The following is a 20,753-nucleotide window of genomic DNA, read 5'->3' on the forward strand; positions in this document are numbered from 1 at the left end:
ACGCTTGAACAAACTGTACATATCCCAAACCATTATAACGCACAATCTAAGGAGTAGGCACGAATGAAGAATCGCTATCATGTCGCTTCGTAGGAGGAGGAGCAGGCGTAGCAGCAGCAGCCTCATTCCCGGGAGTCCACTTCTCAGAGTCTCCAAGACGATCAACAGTAAGACCAGCACTACCTGGGTTCTTGAATCCTCTCTCCAGTTGTCGCTGATAGGAAATCTTTCGGAGACGCTCAAACTCAGCAGGTGTCAATTGAAGCTATCGTCTCGTTAGCAAGGGTCAACATCTCGTTGATCAGGTGAAACTTACGTATACTTCGATACCAATAGCATGCATGGCGAGGGCAACCCAAACACCCATTGAGAAGCCAAGATGGAGAGCAGCAGCGATGTTCTCGGCACTATCACCTCCCATATCGCCCTGGACTGCTACCCAAGCATCCAGACTTTGGCATGTTGGATACACAGCTACTAAAGCGTCGGTGTTGTCGTAGAATGTAGCAATCTTGTCGCACTGCATAGGCTCGCGGAAGGATGGGTTCTTGGACATGATCATAGCAGAGATGATCATGATGAGTCGAAGGGTGATGATGGAACCAGCCTAACAATGTTAGTCGTTGCGACCCAACAGAGATGTGATGTGTACTTACGTAGAACCAGGCTCGAAGCATCCAAGCACGATGTTGCTCGAGCTGCAGCTTCTTGATATTCCAAATTGCCAAAAACAAAGACCCAACAAACATAATCGCCGTCGTGCCAATCCATGCTCTGATGTTAAGCGACCCTCCAAAGGAAACAGGCGCAATCATTATAGCACCCGCAGTTCCAATAAGAGCAAGAACGACACAGATGTAACCATTCATGCGATGGAAAAGAAGAGCCTTGTACCGAATAAATGGCACAAACTGGAAGCATACAAGAAAAGCAGCGGGGATGATAGTGTAGAGATGAATCTTGATACCAATCTTGTAGACATCTTTGCTCTTGTAGGAGAAGCATTCGCCAGGACCGGCGCCGCCCCCGTTACTGTTAGGAGCGCAGTAGACGCCGTAGAAGTCGAGGTACATCATGCGGGCGAGAGAAAAGCCGAAGAGGGCGCCAGCGAAGATGAACCAGAGGACGAAGTTGTAGCCTTTTGAGAAGCCAATTGGGTTGTAGACTTTGCGGGCTACAGCCACGAAGCCGTTGGCAGGGGGGCGAGTTGGTACTACCATTGTTTTTGAGATTGAGAGAAGGTAGAGTTGGGGTCAAATGATGGATATTAAGATTTGGATGGGGAATATCAACATTGCTGTAGCGTCGTTGATGAGGATATATATACATTTCCCATCTTTCCACAATGACAGCAAACACCACGCAAGACAAGATCTCAAGCCTACGGTGCAGGCTGGCGCAGATTGAAACCAGGATTGGAAATGTCCCTGTAAATCGATATCCGTGTCTCAACAGCGCCAAGTCCGTCTTCTGATCCCTTCTATTGGTTGCAACAGCAAGTGGATACAGTGAATGCGAGAACAGAAGCGAAATAAGCTCGTCTAGAGAGGCGAATGCGATTGGGCATTTGCGAAGGATTCACCGCTAAACCTTATCGAGAGTCAATCTGCGCTGACGGAAAAAAGTCAATGCCGTCATTCAAATTCGTGACTGATCTGTACGGCAGTTGGTCTTCTTTTATCCAGGGAGCTTCAATTGGCTACACTTCTCCATAATCGTGATCGAACGGACTCCGTAGATACTTCTCCGTCGGGGCGCTCTATATATCCTACGGGTTTCCTCTCTTTTTATTGAACTCGTCACCATGGTAGGCGTTCCAGGCCGGTCCAAGGGTTGCATCACATGTCGCACACGCAAAAAAGGAGTGAGCCACCTCACATATTTCGAATCCTTCAGACATGCAGTTAAGAATGTTCCCTAGTGCGATAAGAAGAAACCATTTTGCGGTCAATGTATCGCTCTCAATATCTCGTGCGGGGGTTACGAGAAACAGCCTATTTGGTTAAACAGCGAGGGCTCGAAGCAGACCTTCTACAGCAAAACACAACAGGATGTCAATCGGTCCGAGACATTGGTGGTGGTGCAGCATGAGTCGCTTACGAGAACGGCCAGAGCTCAGAAGTTCACTGGGCTGTTCTGGATGGACTATCTTTCTGGGGGAAATGGCTTCTCGCTAAAAGCTTCCGGTACAACGAGTTTTCAGCGCATGAGACTTTATGAGGACTTGAGTGAGGTGGAACCCGCTTTGCAATATATTGCTATGGCATTGAGCACGGCTACTCTTGGAGCGAATAACAACGATATGCAGCTTACTCGGAAGAGTCAACAGGCGTATGTCTTGGCGCTGCAGCAGATGGCTATTTCGTTGGAGTCGAGACAGGACAAGGATGGGATGTTGGCTGCTATTCAACTTATGCGCGTCTACGAGGTAACGTTGCCTTGTCCCATTCCTGTGGTGCTAAAGTGCTGACTCGAGAGTAGCAATTGTTTGGTACAAGTTCGAATGCACAATGGACGGCTCAGGGCTTTAAGAAACATATCGATGGTGAAACAGCACTTATTTTGAGCCGTGGGCCTAACGATGCTTGGTCTCCAATGGGACGCCAGCTGCTGGCAGATGGACGTCTCGCTTTAGTAAGCCTTACTAATGATGGGTATGTATGTGTGCTGACATTTGTAGATCAATGCTTATACCTCTCGGAGAAGGAGGTCACCTTTCAGTCGACAACAATGGAAGCAATCACCATTATGGCGGTCAGTGACAGACTCGCCGCTAAATAGACTTGTTGACATCTTGGTAGAAGTCCCAGGTCTTCTAGAAGATCTGGATGTTCTTCGACAAGCCTCGAACCCGACCGAGATCAAAAAGTTATATAATAATCTCACGGAGAAGTGCCGCACATGCGAGATGGCCCTTTCGTCTTGGGAGACGGCAGTAGGCCCCATCCTCAAAACATACGACTACATAATTATAGGCGAAACCCTACCTACTCCCCGCAGTGACGACGACCTCGCAATAATCTACCTAAGCTGCTACTATTGGATGACATGGCTTTTAGTCCTCTCAACAAAAGGCTTCACCGAACTCGAAACCTCCCCGTCCCTCACCCTAATGTCCTGCCCATCCCAGATCCTCGCAAGATCATACGCCTACCGCATAGCTCACGCAATGCATCTCCTCTTCCAACCGCCCGCAGGCGACTACACCGCCGTAGCGGTCTTCTTCCCCCTCGGAAACGCGATTCGATATCTTATCATGGCGGAGACATTCGGTGGTCAGAGGATTATGAGCAAGGAAAGGTTGCTCCTCACAAAGATCTTTGCGAGGCCGTTTTTGGGGAGCTTTGTGGGTAGGTTTTTGAAGAATTTGCAGGCAGATGATGGGGTGGATTATGGATATTCGGACGAGAGGTTATTTGGTATGGAGGGTGTTGAGTTTCGGGCGAGGGTTTGGTGGTGTGGCATGGGTAGGGCTGGAGTGCCGGATGTGGCTCCTGAAGGGGCGTGTCCTTGATATCTCAACAGATGAGGCCGATGACAATCAGCAAGGCTCACGCATAGACTGGCTTTCGATCATATATGCGTTTGAGGTATTATTGGCTATGTGCAATAGCTCTATATAGCTGGACCTCTATGATCCTGTACGACTTTCCCAACTCTTCTTTCTCCCTCAGGTAACTCCCTCCAATCTAATGCCAGTTATTCGAACTATATCGCGTTAGGAACAAGCTGTTACAGCGCTAAGATAACAGGAGGGCACATACTATAATAGGGACTAGCCCTTCTTTCCATCGTTCCTACGGCACATGCCGACACAGCACTTGGTCGTCATATCGCAATATCTGTCCCGGGCTTCGAAGCCGTACCCAGTTTTACAGATATCGCAGCCGTTCTTTGCAAGGCCGCCCATGGCCTCATAGCCAGGCGCAGGACTAAGACCTGCCAAGGTAAGAGGAATGTACAAAGTACAGGCGGGAAGTAGTGACTTGATATGCATATTGGTAAGTGTTTGGTAGTTGAGATGAAGTTGTGATTGTGAAGATTGAAGGGCTTGGCAGTCCTGTTATATATGTAAGATTCTTCTAGCATCCTAAATGAGAATAGCATGTGTCTGAATAGAGAGCGCATATCACATGTTTAACCACACCGAGCTATCGGGCCCAGACTCTTATTTCCTCATTCCTGTAGCTATAGCTGTGTAATAGCTTGGGGATAGTGCGCCTCTATTGTAAAGCTGAAGCTCGACTCACCGCTCTGCCTTTAAGACAATCCCCTTACAGCTGAAGGCTAGGTGGGTATCTAACCCACAAAAGGCTACTTGAATCAAGCCAGTTCAGCTTTATGGGGTATCTGTGTTTTAAAGTGGCCTGATTTATTTACACCAGCCACTGATAGATACTACTTAGATCAGCTTTTCCCTTTTCTTGAATACCCTTTAAGTATGTTCACAATCACCATAATGCTATCTTGAAATATTCCGCTTAGCTGAGAGTCAAGATTTCGCTATGAGATACTGTACTGCAGTTAAAGTACAATGGTTTTAGTGTATATAATCAGTTTCTGGTGTTCTGTTGTTTTTGGTAGACTCTTATGATCCTGGCTCCCGTAGTGGATCTGACCGCGGTCTGCTGTGGTCTAGACTAAGCCACAGATCCAACTGGTCGGGACATGGTAAGAGATTGGGTCAGTTACTAAAGCTAGCATTCACTAGTTCAATATTGAGCTCGCCATTCTCCAAGAGGCTGTATGTTCAGATATAGAGCGGTCAGTATATGCCAATTACTACTCGAGACAGCTGACTGTTGTCCAGTATAGTTGGTCCAGTGGATTAGAAAACATAGCACTTAAAAGTGCGTAGCTTGCTGAATCCTCTTTTCGAGGAAGCTATTTCGGTGTCGTTTTGAATTATCTGCTTACTTCTAAGCTTTAAACAACCATGTTCATTGAAGGAATAGCCACAGTTCTTGATGTCTCATACTAATATAATCTTCCGCCCTGATTGATGTTAGGAGAACACCACTTTACATTCAAAGGAGCAGGGGTAATAGAATAAGTTGGGGCAATCAGCTACCTCAATTCAAACTTAACACATCGTGGCTCTCCTGTGGCAGGCTGATATCCCAATCAGCCGAAATGAATCTACCTTAAGGGCAAATTTAGCTTAAGTGGCGCTACTGCTTCCCTTATGAGTGACGGTCTCAATGTCTCCCTCACTCTACTAGGTATTGTCTGCGCAAGTTGAATTCCGGCGGTAGCAGTATTATTTCTGCAATCAGACAGCATATTGAGATCCAGACCTTAAATGGCATTTAGGTCCACACTCTGCGATTCTTTGCAGTACCTAATCCTCAGAAACACTTAAGCTAGGATGACATAGTTGAGCTGAGATTCGTGTGCAGACTTGTGGCAAGTGATGTAGTGATAGCCGATAGTTGGCTCCCTCGATTAGGGCACATCTATCAGCCTTATATATGGTGTCAAGGCTATTAAGCCGGTGATTTCAGGCTAGTCCGGACCTAGAACCCTTTATTTCAGCCTTAATGCTCTGTTCCGTTTGTGAGTCTCGTGACTGCATTAACTCTCAAGTTAGAGCCTATGGTGGGTTCAGGCATGAACTAATTTGAGATCACGCCGATATCCAGAATTATACAGGCTAGCTGAACAACAATGGTGCTTCTTCATCGACCTCGTCATGGCCTCTTAACGTAGACGAAGGACAGTCAATTCTGAGAGTCCATTCATTTTGATATCCCACTATCCCTCTCTACCGGTTCAGCGTCGCGGCCTGTCTACTACTACAGGTAATCCTCATCCTCTGAATCACCCGTAACATTCTTCCAGAACCTAGTCCTCATCGGTACTTCTGTGCAGGTCCAAACTGGTAAGACAAATACGAATGGAAGGCCAAGTGCTAAAGTCGGTGTCCCTGGGTGCGAAGTGCTGAAGCGACAGACCCAGACCCATGAGAAACTGGCCATCGACGGGATAGAAACCCGAAGAGGTTGGGATCAGAGGATTGACCAAATGGATACATAAACATGGCTGACTGAAAGCATTCGGCCTTATAGCTACCCAAGACTCCTGCCCCCTAGACGGTAAAGGAATAATGCTCGGGGATGTTGTCATCGTACCGGACATGGAGGATCACAACAGCATGGACTTGACTATTGCACTCAGTGGGAACCTCCTTGGCCTTTTTAGTGACAGGTTTGAGATTTTCGGTGTTGGAGATGAAGAAGGCAAAACTCGGGTCTCTACCCGCAGGGGAGAGAAAACAACGTTAAGGTAAACTTGGGGCCACTGATTAAAATCACGGCCGCTTCCTGCTCACTCTCGAGGTAAGCAATGATCCCCCGAATACGATCAGTGAAAGGCTCAACATTCTTTCGGGTCCAGTTGAAGAGCCTTATAGCGACCTTTTGCTCCAATGACTTGGCAAATTTGAGGTGGCGGTCGGTCTTTGTAGGATGAGGTTGATGGCGGTCTCTTTTTTTCATTATATCTTCTTATAAACGGTGGATATGTAACGGGAGATCAATCCAGTATCGTGCATCTGTGGTACACAGGTCTAGCGTCTCCAACGGGCTTCGACACTACATCCCCGATAGAGGGAAAGAGACTTTGGAGAGCGAAACAGCTGGCTTCTGCTCAGGCATGTCTTGTTATCATGTTCCTCATGCAAGAACGTTTCTGAAAGGAATGAAAGGTCCCAGGCTCTGGTTTTGGGTCATGCGAATGTAGATACCACTTTGCTTACTCCAGAACCTACGAAAGCGGATGCAGGTGTGTATTCGCCCTTCTCAACTTCAATCGGAGTCGCTACCTTTTTGGGTTCTTATGAACATCAGTCGACTGATTCTTTTGTACTTAATTAAAATGGTTTTTGGTGGCCCGAGATGGTGTTGGGATGTAATGCAGCGCATGGGCTGAAGTTGGACGTTGACTTTGCAGGAGATGAGAGTATTCTCGACGTTGAGCAAACAGACGATCCAAAATTAAGGGCAGCGATGACGTAGTTTACCCTGTACGCTGCCGAATTACTACCAACTATTACGGCACGACAGCTTCCCCGATTGTGCACCCTGCCATCCGTCCATGCACTGATAATCAGACCAAGAAATTAGCCAGGGTCAACGCATCTCCATCTCGTAACTGTAAGAGCAGGGATGTAGCTGCAGATCACCACTGTGAGATAACAAATCGCCTCGCGTGCAGACGTTATATCTGGGGAAATGCGCACGAATCCAGACCAAGCTCGGCCCGATATCTGCCCGAGTTTCTGGGGTTGGTATTGTACCCCGGCTGTCCTGTTGCGTCCTCCAGACTTGCCTGCGGCTAGACTTGCCAACCGCGCAGACACGGTGGATACGGTATGATACGATGAAATCTGGGGCAAACGAGTCTTGTCCGTGCGAAGGTGGATTGCACCGGCTTGATGCCTATCATCTTGTCTTTATCATGTCTCAGGATATGCGTCCGATGAGGCTCCTATCTATACAAGCACAGATCATGTGGTTCGAGACTCTGTCACAGATAAAATATTCTGACGGCGATATCGTGAAGCCTTCGGTATACCCGGAAGACACGCTAAAAACAAGAGTGAGAGCCGCAGCAGTTGTACGTCATAGTGTGATCTGCTAAAGTCTATTGAGTTACAGCGACCCGCTTACGCTTGGGGCTCCGCGAGCTACTGTACAGTTATAGAGGCAAGGCAACGCGCGGTGATACCCGTAACGTCTTCATGCCGGGTACCATTCAATACGGTAGCATTAGTATCACCTGCCTGCCGACTTGCATTGGGTCTGGCTAGCCTAACCGCTAGGACTAAACACGCCACAGAACAAGGCGTCATTAATGCCGCTGTCAAACCCTACCAATGTTCAACACTCTACTCATGCATATTTGCAGTTTCCCATTGACATGACAAAGTCAAAGTTAGGCATACAGTATAAGCTGTAACGATCAATGCTCGGTGAAAATAACCAGCAATTAAAGTACGCATAAATCGCTTCACAATTATAAAGGAAGATGCTGGTATTAAACCCTCAACAGCCCCATTTTGAAACCCTGGACCCTAGAATATCTTTTATGTAATTTGGCGGATACAAGTGTCCTCCGTTATGGATCCGGGATAAAACGCCGTCTTACCCAAAACATGACTCGGAACAAAAGTGCAAAGAAAGATCCACCAGAATTCTGGAAAGGGCAGCATACAGTGATGCAAAAGACTGAGAGAGAGACAAGAGAAGTCCGCTGCTGCCGAACCCTTCTAGAAACCTTCCTTGTATGCAAAGTGCGGGAGTATCCTCTCCGAGGGCAAGGAAAAAGCTCGGCGTTGCAACCCTTGCACAGTGAAGAGAAACGGAAAGAGAAGGGACATGCAACGGGAAGAAATGCAATTGGTGGCAAGATAATGCCTCACTCAAGGCCAAGGCTGTTCCAAGCCTCCAAGAGATTTTATCAGATTCCCGCGACGCCACGGCTCGGGAGACCGACCGCCGAGACCGGAGATGGTGTGCGCTAGCGTGATCGGCCACAAATGCCGTGAAACCGAACCCAGGAGATGATCTGCGTTATAATGATAAACAAGGGGAGAGAAGGAGGAAGAATGTGGTGGGTCTTTGACTTTTTTCCCTTCTCCCTCTCTCAGTGGACAAGTGATGCTGGTCTAGCAAGAACTGGTGGTGTAGTGATGCTAGCTAAAAGGTCGTAGCTAAAACTCTGGAATATTCTCCGAAGACGCCGCCCGCAGAGGCAATCAGTCCTACGTAGTGTATTGTGTACTATAGAGAAAACACGAGTAAGAAAGGATGGCAACTCCAGCGTCAATCTGACCAAGTTTCGGCGTAGCAATGACCCTAGCAAAGTGAGCACGGATGGTCCGAAGATTTTGGAGACGAGGGTCGGCTATACTTGCAAATGTCTCAACTCCATAGCCCAGTCCAGTCTGTAGGTAGTCCACAATACTGTAGTCCACTCCGTAAAGAACCGTTTTCAACGTCAAACTCCACCTCTATCATAACTTTGAGTTTATAGTGACATACTAACACTCTCTTTCTATCCACTTTGATCCCTGATCACCTAGTTATCTCGCAGGCAAAACATTCCCATTCCACTCCACAGTCTACAAGTCCCCGTTTTAGCTTATCGCCGTCACGCTCCAATCTACCAGAAACTGGGAATATTATATCACGCACTTCACAATTGGTCCCCTTCCCCAGCTGATAGGGTTATGGAGTTGTTGTGGGTACAAGAGATAGGAATAGGGTCTCGATCGAGTATAATCCGGGGTAATCAGTTTCTTGTAGTCATAAAAAGACCACCTTTATAAGGGGATGACGCTCCCCTTGCCTCTGGGCTCCATCTTCCCCAGATTCCAAGACTCCCTTCTCCATTTTCCCACGGATCCCATACACACAGACACACGATACCCGAACAGTCTCTCTTCACCATGGCGCCCTCGAAGAAAGATGAGATTCCTTCTGACCTAGAAGGCGTCCAGCGATCACAATCACCCTCAAATTGCTCCCAAGAGGAAGGAACTTCACAACGCATCGACGACGCCGTCTTTGGCGAGGTTTCAGAAGATGGACCCAACTACCGCAACGTACGTGTCCCACAACATCCCAGTCACTCACTTGTACTAACGAGACTCTAACAGGTCGGATGGATCGCGACAGTCGCATTAATGACAAAAACACAAATCGGTCTCGGCGTCCTATCAATTCCTCAAACATTCGATGCTCTTGGTCTTATTCCAGGGATTCTGTGTCTTATTGCCGTGGCTGTTATTACAACATGGTCAGACTACATGATTGGTGTTTTCAAAAAGCGTCATCCTCAAGTTTACGGTATTGATGATGCTGGATACATGATATTCGGGAGAATTGGTCGCGAGTTTCTCGCGACTGTCTTCATGCTTTGTATGTGAGATGCCTGTTGTTGTGGTGCAGTTACTAACTGGGTGTTAGACTGGATCTTCGTTGCTGGCTCAGCGATGCTGGGTATCTCTATCGGTCTCAACTCCGTTTCTTCACATGCTGCTTGCACAGCTGTTTTCGTAGCTGTCGCCGCTGTTCTCGGTTTCTGCTTTGCGAGTATTCGCACACTAGGCAAGATCGGATGGTTGGCCTGGATTGGACTCGTTTGTATCATGACAGCCAGTAAGTTCAGTCCCTCTCAACAACATATACGCATAACTAACAACCTCAGTCTTCTGTGTCACCGTCGCAGTCGGCGTTCAAGACCGTCCAGCAGCTGCCCCCAGCCCTGCTGAAGGCCACTGGCAATCCGACTGGAAACTCGTCAACCACCCTTCCTTTGTCGACGGCATCACAGCAGTTTCATCCCACATCTTCGCCTTTTCCGGCACACCCGCTTTCTTCCAGATCGCTGCTGAAATGCGCGAGCCTAAGCACTACACCCGCTCTCTGATCACTTGCCAATCGATTGTGACTATCACTTACATCACTATCGGTATCGTCGTTTACTTTTACTGCGGTTCTTATGTTGCTTCGCCTGCTCTTGGTTCAGCAGGAGCTTTGATGAAGAAGGTCTGCTACGGCTTTGCTCTTCCTGGATTGATTGTGACTGCTATGCTTATGACTCACGTGAGTGTTCCCTGTCTTTGTCTTGTGAAGTTCTTACTAACGTATACAAGATTCCTGCCAAATACCTCTTTATCCGTTTGTTGCGAGGCACCAAGCACCTCAACTCCAACGGTATCGTGCACTGGGCCACTTGGTTGGGTTGCACAGGCGGCGTTACCATCATTGCGTACATCATCGCCAGTGCCATCCCCGTCTTCGGAGGTCTTGTGTCCCTTATCGGAGCTCTCCTTGGCACAATGATGTGTTTCCAGCCTTACGGATGTATGTGGCTCTATGACAACTGGCACAAGGGCAAGAAGAGCAAGTCTGCCAAGTGGTGTCTTATGGTTGGCTGGAGCGCGTTTGTTATTATCATTGGCACTTTCATGACCATTGCAGGCACTTATGGATCCATCGTTGGTATCAACAACTCGTTGAAGGCTGATGGTGGTACTAGCCCATGGTCTTGTGCTGATAACGCCAACTCTGCCGGCGGAGCTCACTAAACTTCGGATGGTTCGGAAGGGAAAACTTGAGACTGGAATCTCGAGTCAGTTGGCTTTTGAGCCTTTGTTGATTTTTTGCATCCCTATTACGATTGTTGGCTTTGATGTACTATGTGTTGACCCTGTCATGGAGATAGATCTCTTTGTGTTACAGCATAGACTGATGCAAGGATGGCTATGTATACTGATTACATGTAAAAAGGAAGACATCATTAAACAATAGAATACCCATTTTTCGTTTCTCAAATGATTTGTCTTCATGTTCTCAATGTGAACCATGTTAACAATGACCGTTGTGTTGACACTAGATCCTAGAGTGAGACTGTCCTCATCTGAAGTGTTGACTTCAATGACTTATCGCCACCAGAACAAATATCGATGATGAGGCAAACTGATCATATTGATGCATCTGATGTCAATGATAAGGCTGAATCAATCTTTGTTTCATAATTGGTCAAACCTTGCCGTCCCAACCGCCCTCAAACTTTGTCCAGCCTCACTCGTTCACTTGTCAAACGTCATCACTGCTAAGCCCGCTTATGTAATGACATCACACAACCCCTGCCACCTGCCAGGCACCCACTTCCGCTGTTTCCATCGTCAGCTGAGCAAAAAAAAAGTCCCTGACATTTCTGCATCATCCAAATCACGTCATCTTCACCATCACCACCAAATACCCTTTCGCTCACAACACAATATCACGATGAGCTTCGTGAGGGCATTTTCGTTCCTCACGGTTGTGAGTATCGTCACGTATACTCTTCTCTCAATAGCCACATCATTTCATCCCGTGCCTATGCCCGAGATTGAGAAGAATGAGACCGTGATAGATATCCCGGCTTTGGGACTGGGGACGTGGCTCGCCGGACCCCAAAAGGTAAAATTTATTGTCGCACTGCTCTTTACATCATGATATTGACTGGTTATAGGCAGCGCTTGCAGTAGAACATGCTCTCCGAGGGGGATATCGCCACATCGATGCCCCTCTAAAGTCGAACAACGAAGAACCCGTCGGGAAGGGCATCAAGGCATCAGGTATCAAGCGCGACGACATCTGGGTCACCAGCAGATTAGAAAACGAGAACCACCGTCCCAAACTAGTCCGCAAGGCCATCGAAGCCTCCATCGCCAACCTCGGAGTCGAGTATCTAGACCTCTACCTCATCAACTACCCCATCGCTTGGACCCCCGACTCCGATCCCCTCACGAGAGAAATCGACAATAAGACCACCCTCGAAGATACATGGAAAGCCATGGAGGGGCTTGTCCACGCTGGGTTAACGCGCCATATCGGTATCTCCAACTTTTCGCCTAAGGACATCAAGAAGATCCTCAAAATCGCCACCATCCGACCTTACGCGCATCAATTCGAAACACATCCTTATCTTCAACAACAATCCTTTGTCGACTTCCACAAGAAGGAAGACATCAAAGTAATCGCATACTCACCCCTCGCAACCACGAACCCGACCTACGGCGATCAATACCCCGCCATCCTTGAAGATAAATTCTGGGTCAACATGGCCGAGAAGAAGAACTTGACCGTTGCCCAAACAATTTTGGCCTGGGGTCAAGCAAGAGGCACTATCGTTGTAACCAAGAGTGTTCATCCTGACTTTATCTCCGACAACTTCTGTTCGCAGGATGTTGAGTTTAGCAAGAAGGAGTTGGAGGAGATTGAGAAGCAGGATAAGAAGATAAGGTTGTTGAACCCTAAACATTGGGGGGATTTGTTCGAGGGCCTTGATGCGGGGGCTCCTGAGAAGGAGGAGCCTGAGGAAGAGGAGGAGCGTAATTTGGACTTGTGATCATTTTGACCTTTGCGATTATATAGACTAGTGCTTTTTTGAGACATTTATAGCGAGCATAATATGAATTATACCCAGGTTTACCTAATGAATAGACTCGTTTATTGTCCGTGTGATGTGTTGATCTACCGAGACTTCGATGTCGGAACCTCGCATGGATAAACGACGATAGCTGCGATAAGCTGTACCAGGTCTTGTCGTCGGGGGATTAACCGACCGATAAGCGTTGTATACGATTGCTTGTAGTAAGACTAGTCGACCGACGATTGCTCTGTCAGATATAGCATGATGTGACTTGGTCACGGAACCGATACTCGCTTCATGTGCATCGGCTGTCAACACGGGTGTCAATCGTCGGTGCTTTCCACCAATATTTTGTCAACATGCCGACTCATACATCCAATACCTTTCTTCTTTTTTAACGTTTCATCTTAAAAAGTAGCCGCATGTTCATAAGGCAGATCCTCTGTTCTATTGTTGCGTTACAAGACCATCGAGATGTAAATCCAACCTGCATATAGGGTAGCATCATGTCCTGTAACCTTCAAGCACACCATCACAGCATGCATGCAGGAACAAGTGGATCGTCGCAAAGTTGCCGAGCGGCACATTATTAGCTCAGTTGAATCAAAGCAAATACGCTTAGCTGCCTTAGCAAGAGCGATTTGCTGTGTTCTTTGACCTTTGTCCGGTGACGCGAGTTTGTTAGTGTAGCATCGTCAAAGCCAAATCGGCAAGTTCCGTCTGTTAATCCAGTGTCGTCGCATTGACCAAGATCGAGACTCAGACCAACGTCCACCTTGTTTCTCGCGTGTCAAGACTTAAATTACACCTTATCTTCAGAAGCAACTAAGTGCCTGTCCTCAACGCTCCGATAGAAGCCCTGTCTCTACATCCAATCATATTGTCAAATACTACTCCGTTCAATCAAGGGATTTAATCTTGTTCAACGCCTGACACTTTCTAGCTCACAATCATCAAGGAAGTAACAAAAGCCATGATTCGAGCAGCTCTTCTAGCTTGACTTGACAAGCTTGGCTCTTGTGCACTGATCGACACTATTCTCCACTTTCCCCTGCCCATCGCTCTAAACCCCCAGTCGTCCGAGCCGCCTTTTGCGCCCAGGCGGTGAAATTCCTTGTCACTAAGGTCGTCAAAGAACCAATGGTCTACAGTCTTGAGTCGCCCTGGCTATATCTTATCGATAGGATAAGATGCCGTCCTCAGGGCCATGTCAAGTGAGACACAAACGCTTTGACTAGCTCAGTCGGCACTTTGCTTTGTCTGCGGGGACTTGACAGTTCTTTTCTCCAATTTTGGTAACAATTCTGTCAAAGCGCACTGAGCCAAGTCGACATGAGTTGAGACAGAAAGATAAGACGAAATCTTTATCGAAAAGGGCGATCAAGTCCATTAATAAGAATTCCGAAACTGATAGACATAGAGATTGCGCGCGACAAGTCCATAACAGATGTAACAGCAGCCCTGAAAAAGACGTCAGACCTCGAAAACGAAACGAAACAAAGCCACTTCACGTGGTTTCCTCCCCTAATTTAAATCCCCGAAGGCAGGGTTCACGCTGATCAGCGCCACCTGACCCCCGCTAGCCGTCCAAACCACCAGGGGTCTGAAATAGCGATCGCCAGGCCCTATTTTGCTTTCTGCTCACAGACAAGACGGAATGGGTTTGTCAAGGTGACCTTTACGACAGGCGAGATTGATGAGTATCCGCTGATGATCACCAAGCCCCTATGCAGAGTCACAACACTATGGAAAACAGTCCATAAAATAGAGCTGATCTGCCACTCTAATTCATCTTTTGCTCTTCAGTCTTCAGCACTCTTTCCAGTCACTCTTTTAGACAACTCAAAGTTCAGGTAGCACTTCCTTCGCTCCAGTCACTCATTACTTTATCCATTTTTGTTGTTTTTTAATTCACAATGCATTTCAAGAGCCTTCTTGGCCTTGTGGCTGTTGCCCAGGCCTCTCCTCACCTGCTCGGCCTCGACGCCGATGTTTCTCTCGGAAAGGGTCTTGGTGTCAACGCCGGTGTCGATGTCGGTCACGCTGTGAACGCTGACGTTGGTGCCAAGGTTGGTGGTGCTGCTGGTGTTGACGCTGACGTTAGCGCTGGTGTTGGACACGGTGTTAACGCTGATGTCAATGCTAAGGTTGGCGATGGCATCAAGGCTGATGTCGGTGCCAAGGTTGGTGACGGTATCAAGGCTGATGTCAACGCTGAGGTTGGTGATGGTGTCAAGGCTGGCGTCAAGGCCGATGTTGGTGGTGCTGCCGGTGTCGACGCCGACGTCAAGCTCGGTCTCGGATCCAACAACAAGGTCTCCAAGACCCAGGGCGCCGCTACATGCCCCCTCTCCCACTCCTGGGAGGACCGCACCCTCTTCAAGGGTGTCGCCGCCCCCGCTTCCGCCAACGGCGCTGCCATCAAGCTCGGTCTTAACCTCCCCAAGGCTCAGATCGAGGGTGACGCCACTCTCGAGCTCGTCAAGAACTTCCTCCAGGAGCCTCGCGTCCGCATTGGTCTCGGTGGTGTGAAGGCCTACGTCGAGGTTGACATTTCTGCCTCTGCTGCTGTCCACGAGTCTATCGAGCTTTTCGCTTCTCCTGCTCTTGAGCTTGAGATCCCTGGTCTTCTTGAGGCTGAGGCTGGTGCTGCTGTTGCTCTTGACCTTGTTGTCGGAGTTGACGCTGCTATTGACCTATCTGCTGGTGTCTACCTCGCTTTCGGCCCTGAGGCTTTCGTTGAGGTTTCTCTCCTCACCAAGGATATCGTCGATGTTTCTCTTGAGGGTCTTGTCACCAAGGCTCTTCCCCTCGGTGTTGGTGCTGAGGTTGATCTGTCCGCTGACATCAACCTCCAGCTTGGTCTCCGTCTCCGTGCTGAGGTTGATCTTGAGGCCGAGCTTGATATCCCCGTTCTTGAGATCGAGGCTGGTGCCAAGGTCGCTGTCTGGGTCTCCCTCTTTGAGTACACTGCCGCTCTCATCGCCACCGACAACTGTGCTGTTTCCGTCGATGAGGTCATTGCTCTTACCCTCGGTCTCGCTGTCGACCTTGACGTCGAGGTTGGCGACATTCTCGACCTCAGCCTCGCCCCTACTCTGACCGTTGAGCTCGCCACTGCTGCCAAGGCCAAGGTCTGCATGCCCAACCGTGGACAGACTGGTGCTTTCCTCGAGCTTGAGGGCAAGGACGGCGACAAGTCTGACAAGTCTGAGACCCGAACCATCTCTCTTGCTACCGCCGGTGCTGGATCTGATGCCACCGACGCCTACGATCTCCCCGTCGCTACTGGTACCAACGGCTCTCCCCTCTACGGCTCTGCTGCTAAGCCCGTCACCACCGCTGCTCCTTCCGTCCACGGTAACGGCACCATCGGCGATGTTACCCGCACTCTCACCTCCACCCAGGTCTACACCGTCACCAGCTGTGCTGCTTCCGTCATCAACTGCCCTGCCCGCTACACCCAGAAGGTCGTCACCTCCACCATCATCAAGAGCACCTACGTCTGCCCTGCTACCGAGACTGGTGTCCCTGCCATGACCACCGCCACCCACGCCGCTCCCAAGCCTTGCACCACCATCACCGACACTCTCACCACTGTCGTCCCCTGCAAGACTCGCAAGACCAAGACCTTCCAGCCTCCTACCACTGCTCCTCCTGCTCCCACCGTCACCATCGTCGAGAGCACCACCTACTGCCCTGAGAACCCCAAGACCACTGGTGTCGCCTCCGGTACCACTGAGGTTCCCCAGAAGCCTACCCACGAGGTTCCTACTCCTGAGAAGCCTACCAAGCCTACCTATGATACCCCCGAGAAGCCCACTCACGAGGTTCCCACTCCTGGCAAGCCTACCAAGCCTACCTACGAGACTCCTGAGAAGCCTACTCACGAGGTTCCCACTCCTCAGAAGCCCACTGGCGACAAGCCCGTCCTCCCTCCTGCCGCCACCGTTCCTTACCCTCCTCCCGGTAACGGAACTGTCCCTACTCCTCCTCCTGTTGCCCCCAGCTCATGGGTCGTCCCTCCTCCTGTCTACGAGACTCCCGTTGCTCAGCCTCCTCACTCTGCTGTTCCTCCTCCTCCCCAGGCTCCTCCTGCGGTCCCCACCCAGCCTGTGTACCCTCCTCCCGCTGCTGGAACTCCCCCTCCTACCGTCCCTACCCCTCCCGTTGCTGTGAGCGGTGGTAGCATTGTCCGCAGCGGCCTCTTGATGGCTGTTCCTGCCGTCATTGCTGTCTTCATGTAGATTTTGGACTGAAGGATTGAACGATGGATTTATTGATTACTTGATACACATCGACCATGGGCAACGTTGGATAGGAATTCTTACTAGTTAGTTCATGGTATTATTAATTTTTAATACTACTCTATGACTTGAAATTTGAAGTGTGCCGACAGTATCCATGCGACTCGGTGACTTGTCAGCGTTTAACATTCTCCGTTATCTTTTAAAATGGCTAAGGCCTCGGCATGTTCTAGACCAGTCCTTTTTATGCTTGCCTATTGAAGGATTCAGCCTAGTAATCTAGTCCAGCGACTCCCCAGTAAGCATGCCTTTTATGCGGCAAGAAATGCAGTCATGATTGGCTCTGCGCCGAGCCTGGTAGCATTTCTACGGCACAGCATACGATATCACGACACCTGACCGCTTAAAACAGATAATAAGGCACTTATGAATCACCTCGTGTTTACTGCAGCGATCGTTTTCTGAAAACTATTTATGACAGGTCTTGGCCCTACTACCGCGGAATCTAATCTGACAGCCTCCCAATTTAGTGTCATCCGCCAACATGCCAACCGCTACAGAATTCTTAGGCTATCAATTCACCAATCTCGGCCCTTTAACAACAACACACTCACCACCCCCTTCATGCACAACTGGAACCACAGACGGCATCGAGTTCGCCAAAGAAAACAACCCCACTTTCGTGTTTGGCTGGGAATCATGTAGCGTCACCACCATGGGCAAATGCCACCCGTCGGGCTCTCAACATGACAAGATCAGGAGCCAAGCCCTAAAGACTGGGGGTATGGCGGTATTCGATTACTTTTCCCCAGGCCTCATTTGTCCTCAAGGTTGGACGACGGCTGGAAAGCTCGCACACGGTGATGGCTCGACAATTACGAGAGAGGGTATTTTTACAACGGATGCTGCTACGACAGCTTATCCTTTTAGAATTGATGAGGTTTGGCTCAACGTTCTAGCGTCCGACGAGACGCTTGCCGTTTGTTGTCCAAGGTATGTATGATCTCCCATCTCAGCAAGCATTATAGCCCTAATCGCCTTCTTAGTGGTTGGACGGCTGGTATCGCGGGTATATGTCAATCCTCAATTATGCCCCTAACATCAGCCACATACACTGAATTCTGCCGGCGACAACTTCCAGCGTCCTTAATAGCCACCGTCTACACCGTCGGAACAAGCGTCTACTCGGATCCCATCAGGTCCATCCGGACATGGGATAACCCTGATGACTACGTAATGACAGTGCCGTTTACAACTGGAAGCCAGATGTTACCCGTTGCTCCTGACGAGGTAATCGTTCAGAAAAAGCTTCATGCTGTTCATATGGTTTATAAGGAGGGGGATTCGAAGGAGGCGGGTAAGACTGGTTCTGCGACTGATTCTGCGTCGAGTGGCTCTGATGATGGTGAGAGTTCGGCTTCAGGGTTAGATGGAGTGAGAATTGGGCCTGTTGTGGCAGTGTTTGTTGGAGTAATTGTTGGGGCAGGGCTGTTGTTCTATTGAGAAGGGGCTTTGCTTGGAGACTGATCGAAGATTCTTTTGTGAAATGTGACATCTTCGTTCATAAACCCTGACCAACACTGGAAAGCCAGACCTTCTACTTCCACGTGCTCGAAGTCTCTATCCCACTCTTCTTATTCTTCTGATACTCATCACCCAAAGCGTTATACAGACTCTTAACTCTCTCCACCTCTTTCTCCCAACGCTTCTTCTCTTCTTCGTCCTTAATCTCACTAACAAGATCTCCAATACTCTTCGCAGTGAAGAACTTGTTGCTCTTGTTATACAACGCCCTCTTCCTCAACGCCTCGCCACTCTCCCCATCGGCCTTCACTCGGAAAACCTCCTCCAAAATCTCAATGTCGTATGGAATCCCAAAGGTATCCCGACTATCCTCATAAGTAAATAAATAATACAGCTCCTTAAAGCCAGACCAGGCGATACCGCTAAGACACAAACTACACGGCTCATGAGTAGCGAAAAAGACGCATGCCTCACGAGGGTCAGGTCTGTTCTTGGGATCAGGGTAGGTTTGCGTGTAGAATTGTTGGATGCAATTTATTTCGCCATGTAGCAATGGGGATGCGCGCTCGTTGTTGGTTGAAACCGTGTGGGGGGTGAGGGTTGAAGAGGACAGGATTGCGGCGCCGAAGACTTTGGAGCCTGAAGAGACGCCTTCTTTTGTGAGGGGGACGATGTCCTGCTCAAGGGTTTTGAGGAGTGCGGAGAGAAGTTCTTGGGGTGTTTTAGATGCCATTTTGAACGATAGAGACGTAGTCCTGGAGTGAAGTCAGATTGAACTCACATCGAGGAATTGAGCGGTTCAAATATAGGTTCTTATCTGATAGCAGGATCGGAGCGGGCTACCCCGCCATGCGAGATCTTTGGCGGTAGGCGGCGCTGGCCGAAAGAGCTGAGAGGTCAAATGTTTCTTAAAAGTTATCGCGAAGGTTGAAATAGATGTATCCAGTTCCCAGCAAGAAAATACGCCAATTGGTCAATAATTGGGCTAATTCTATAGTGCTCTGGCTGTGGAAGTAACGGTGATGCGATAACAACCGCCAAGCCATCACAGCCAATATCGATCTCCCCTTCACTTACAGAAGCCGCAACAGCCAATAATTGTCTATTATTGCTTCCTGAATCAACGCCCACCACAGCAACGACAAATAAATTAACCCGAGTCCGACGAATAAATTGACTCGAATCAAGCCCGTACGTCATAAGTGGAACATCTTACTCACTTTTGTGCTGAATCTGACACTAGCAGCGTCACTGCGTCATCCCGAAGCTACCGATCCGTAAGCGCGTAAACATATAAACACCAACACCTCAGCTCAAGTCACCCTTCATTCAATCAACCGCACGATTCACTCATCTGACAATGAAGTACTCACTCGCTCTATCATGGCTGCCCCTCAGCCTAGCCCTCCACATCCCCAGAACCGACAAACCAATAAACGAATGCTCAGCCCAAAGCATCATCGATCTTCTCAAAATGGAACCCTCCGATGAAAAAGGCTTCTTCACCCAAACTTTCATCGATCCTGAAACCATCCCTGATACAAACCGCTCCGTCAGCACGGCAATTTACTATCTTCTTAAAGGCTCCGAAGGTGACTCGTTATGGCATAAGCTCGATGCAGCTGAAGTCTGGCACTATTACGCTGGTGCACCGTTAGTTCTGTCTGTGTCTTGGAACAATGGGTCTTGTGGGGAGGAACACGTCATGGGGAGTAATCTGTTTGCTGGTGAGAGACCGCAGGTTGTTGTTAGGGCGGATGAGTGGCAGAGGGCCAGGAGTTTGGGGGATTGGACTCTTGTTGGGACTACTGGTAAGTAATGATGAGTGATGAGTGGACCGAGCTAATGTTGCGTAGTTGCGCCTGCGTTTGTTCCAAGTGGACAGGCTTTCGAAGCCGAGGGGTGGGAGCCCAAGGGTTGTAAGTCCGGGTAAGGATGAGTAGGAGATCGGAGCGCAGAGTGGTGGTTGGTGATCCGGCGTGGTAATTGAGTAGGTAGATAATTAATTGTCAGAGTGAATTTTGACTGTTGCAACTATATACAAGAATACACCCA

General features: G+C 48.9%; 9 protein-coding genes across 9 annotated transcripts; 6 read left to right on the top strand and 3 right to left on the bottom strand.

The window, feature by feature from the left end:
* Window positions 1-46: 46 nt before the first annotated feature.
* On the bottom strand, window positions 47-1,258 carry B0J16DRAFT_404638 (uncharacterized protein; the record flags this gene model as incomplete). The annotated part of the gene is made up of 3 exons (XM_046132816.1): window positions 657-1,258; window positions 317-607; window positions 47-265 (listed from the first exon to the last, which is right to left on the bottom strand). Exons 1-3 carry the CDS (start codon window positions 1,218-1,220, stop codon window positions 47-49), a joined length of 1,074 nt encoding a protein of 357 aa, XP_045979176.1. The 5' UTR covers window positions 1,221-1,258.
* Window positions 1,259-1,669: 411 nt separating this feature from the next.
* Window positions 1,670-3,543, top strand: B0J16DRAFT_310382 (uncharacterized protein). Its single transcript, XM_046124960.1, has 4 exons — window positions 1,670-1,864; window positions 1,922-2,428; window positions 2,482-2,634; window positions 2,681-3,543. Exons 1-4 carry the CDS (start codon window positions 1,805-1,807, stop codon window positions 3,512-3,514), a joined length of 1,554 nt encoding a protein of 517 aa, XP_045979177.1. The 5' UTR covers window positions 1,670-1,804; the 3' UTR covers window positions 3,515-3,543.
* Window positions 3,544-3,664: 121 nt separating this feature from the next.
* On the bottom strand, window positions 3,665-4,019 carry B0J16DRAFT_349259 (uncharacterized protein). Its single transcript, XM_046128870.1, has 2 exons — window positions 3,765-4,019; window positions 3,665-3,708 (listed from the first exon to the last, which is right to left on the bottom strand). Exon 1 carries the CDS (start codon window positions 3,995-3,997, stop codon window positions 3,776-3,778), a length of 222 nt encoding a protein of 73 aa, XP_045979178.1. The 5' UTR covers window positions 3,998-4,019; the 3' UTR covers window positions 3,665-3,708; window positions 3,765-3,775.
* A 5,326-nt stretch (window positions 4,020-9,345) lies between these two features.
* B0J16DRAFT_185640 (transmembrane amino acid transporter protein-domain-containing protein) lies at window positions 9,346-11,297 on the top strand. The gene is made up of 5 exons (XM_046122701.1): window positions 9,346-9,607; window positions 9,662-9,923; window positions 9,972-10,163; window positions 10,213-10,610; window positions 10,661-11,297. Exons 1-5 carry the CDS (start codon window positions 9,452-9,454, stop codon window positions 11,093-11,095), a joined length of 1,443 nt encoding a protein of 480 aa, XP_045979179.1. The 5' UTR covers window positions 9,346-9,451; the 3' UTR covers window positions 11,096-11,297.
* A 341-nt stretch (window positions 11,298-11,638) lies between these two features.
* Window positions 11,639-12,982, top strand: B0J16DRAFT_349263 (NADP-dependent oxidoreductase domain-containing protein). Its single transcript, XM_046128871.1, has 2 exons — window positions 11,639-11,972; window positions 12,025-12,982. The coding sequence occupies exons 1-2, from the start codon at window positions 11,799-11,801 to the stop codon at window positions 12,901-12,903; spliced, it is 1,053 nt and encodes a 350-aa protein (XP_045979180.1). The 5' UTR covers window positions 11,639-11,798; the 3' UTR covers window positions 12,904-12,982.
* Window positions 12,983-14,736: 1,754 nt separating this feature from the next.
* Window positions 14,737-17,308, top strand: B0J16DRAFT_349265 (uncharacterized protein). The gene has a single exon (XM_046128872.1). It carries the CDS (start codon window positions 14,844-14,846, stop codon window positions 17,172-17,174), a length of 2,331 nt encoding a protein of 776 aa, XP_045979181.1. The 5' UTR covers window positions 14,737-14,843; the 3' UTR covers window positions 17,175-17,308.
* Window positions 17,309-17,635: 327 nt separating this feature from the next.
* Window positions 17,636-18,724, top strand: B0J16DRAFT_185662 (uncharacterized protein). The gene is made up of 2 exons (XM_046122702.1): window positions 17,636-18,167; window positions 18,221-18,724. Exons 1-2 carry the CDS (start codon window positions 17,719-17,721, stop codon window positions 18,675-18,677), a joined length of 906 nt encoding a protein of 301 aa, XP_045979182.1. The 5' UTR covers window positions 17,636-17,718; the 3' UTR covers window positions 18,678-18,724.
* On the bottom strand, window positions 18,725-19,631 carry B0J16DRAFT_185673 (cytidine deaminase-like protein). Its single transcript, XM_046122704.1, has one exon. The coding sequence runs from the start codon at window positions 19,429-19,431 to the stop codon at window positions 18,772-18,774; it is 660 nt and encodes a 219-aa protein (XP_045979183.1). The 5' UTR covers window positions 19,432-19,631; the 3' UTR covers window positions 18,725-18,771.
* On the top strand, window positions 19,559-20,733 carry B0J16DRAFT_185669 (RmlC-like cupin domain-containing protein). The gene is made up of 3 exons (XM_046122703.1): window positions 19,559-19,889; window positions 19,945-20,509; window positions 20,555-20,733. Exons 2-3 carry the CDS (start codon window positions 20,059-20,061, stop codon window positions 20,629-20,631), a joined length of 528 nt encoding a protein of 175 aa, XP_045979184.1. The 5' UTR covers window positions 19,559-19,889; window positions 19,945-20,058; the 3' UTR covers window positions 20,632-20,733.
* Window positions 20,734-20,753: the final 20 nt, after the last annotated feature.

The sequence above is a fragment of the Fusarium flagelliforme genome (genome assembly GCF_020744385.1).
Source record: "Fusarium flagelliforme strain FIESC 12 MPI-CAGE-AA-0113 chromosome Unknown B0J16scaffold_7, whole genome shotgun sequence".
NCBI lineage: Eukaryota > Fungi > Ascomycota > Sordariomycetes > Hypocreales > Nectriaceae > Fusarium > Fusarium flagelliforme.

What these genes read in the sequence shown, in the direction of transcription:
- B0J16DRAFT_310382 (XM_046124960.1), top strand. Translation starts at nt 1,805, where the DNA reads ATGGTAGGCGTTCCAGGCCGGTCCAAGGGTTGCATCACATGTCGCACA. An exon ending in GTCGCACACGCAAAAAAGGA is followed by an intron (nt 1,865 to 1,921) that starts GTGAGCCACCTC and finishes AATGTTCCCTAG; the next exon opens with TGCGATAAGAAGAAACCATT. An exon ending in AACTTATGCGCGTCTACGAG is followed by an intron (nt 2,429 to 2,481) that starts GTAACGTTGCCT and finishes ACTCGAGAGTAG; the next exon opens with CAATTGTTTGGTACAAGTTC.
- B0J16DRAFT_349259 (XM_046128870.1), bottom strand. Translation starts at nt 3,997, where the DNA reads ATGCATATCAAGTCACTACTTCCCGCCTGTACTTTGTACATTCCTCTT.
- B0J16DRAFT_185640 (XM_046122701.1), top strand. Translation starts at nt 9,452, where the DNA reads ATGGCGCCCTCGAAGAAAGATGAGATTCCTTCTGACCTAGAAGGCGTC. An exon ending in ATGGACCCAACTACCGCAAC is followed by an intron (nt 9,608 to 9,661) that starts GTACGTGTCCCA and finishes AGACTCTAACAG; the next exon opens with GTCGGATGGATCGCGACAGT. An exon ending in CTGCTATGCTTATGACTCAC is followed by an intron (nt 10,611 to 10,660) that starts GTGAGTGTTCCC and finishes AACGTATACAAG; the next exon opens with ATTCCTGCCAAATACCTCTT.
- B0J16DRAFT_349263 (XM_046128871.1), top strand. Translation starts at nt 11,799, where the DNA reads ATGAGCTTCGTGAGGGCATTTTCGTTCCTCACGGTTGTGAGTATCGTC. An exon ending in GGCTCGCCGGACCCCAAAAG is followed by an intron (nt 11,973 to 12,024) that starts GTAAAATTTATT and finishes GACTGGTTATAG; the next exon opens with GCAGCGCTTGCAGTAGAACA.
- B0J16DRAFT_349265 (XM_046128872.1), top strand. Translation starts at nt 14,844, where the DNA reads ATGCATTTCAAGAGCCTTCTTGGCCTTGTGGCTGTTGCCCAGGCCTCT.
- B0J16DRAFT_185662 (XM_046122702.1), top strand. Translation starts at nt 17,719, where the DNA reads ATGCCAACCGCTACAGAATTCTTAGGCTATCAATTCACCAATCTCGGC. An exon ending in CTTGCCGTTTGTTGTCCAAG is followed by an intron (nt 18,168 to 18,220) that starts GTATGTATGATC and finishes TCGCCTTCTTAG; the next exon opens with TGGTTGGACGGCTGGTATCG.
- B0J16DRAFT_185673 (XM_046122704.1), bottom strand. Translation starts at nt 19,431, where the DNA reads ATGGCATCTAAAACACCCCAAGAACTTCTCTCCGCACTCCTCAAAACC.
- B0J16DRAFT_185669 (XM_046122703.1), top strand. Translation starts at nt 20,059, where the DNA reads ATGAAGTACTCACTCGCTCTATCATGGCTGCCCCTCAGCCTAGCCCTC. An exon ending in GACTCTTGTTGGGACTACTG is followed by an intron (nt 20,510 to 20,554) that starts GTAAGTAATGAT and finishes AATGTTGCGTAG; the next exon opens with TTGCGCCTGCGTTTGTTCCA.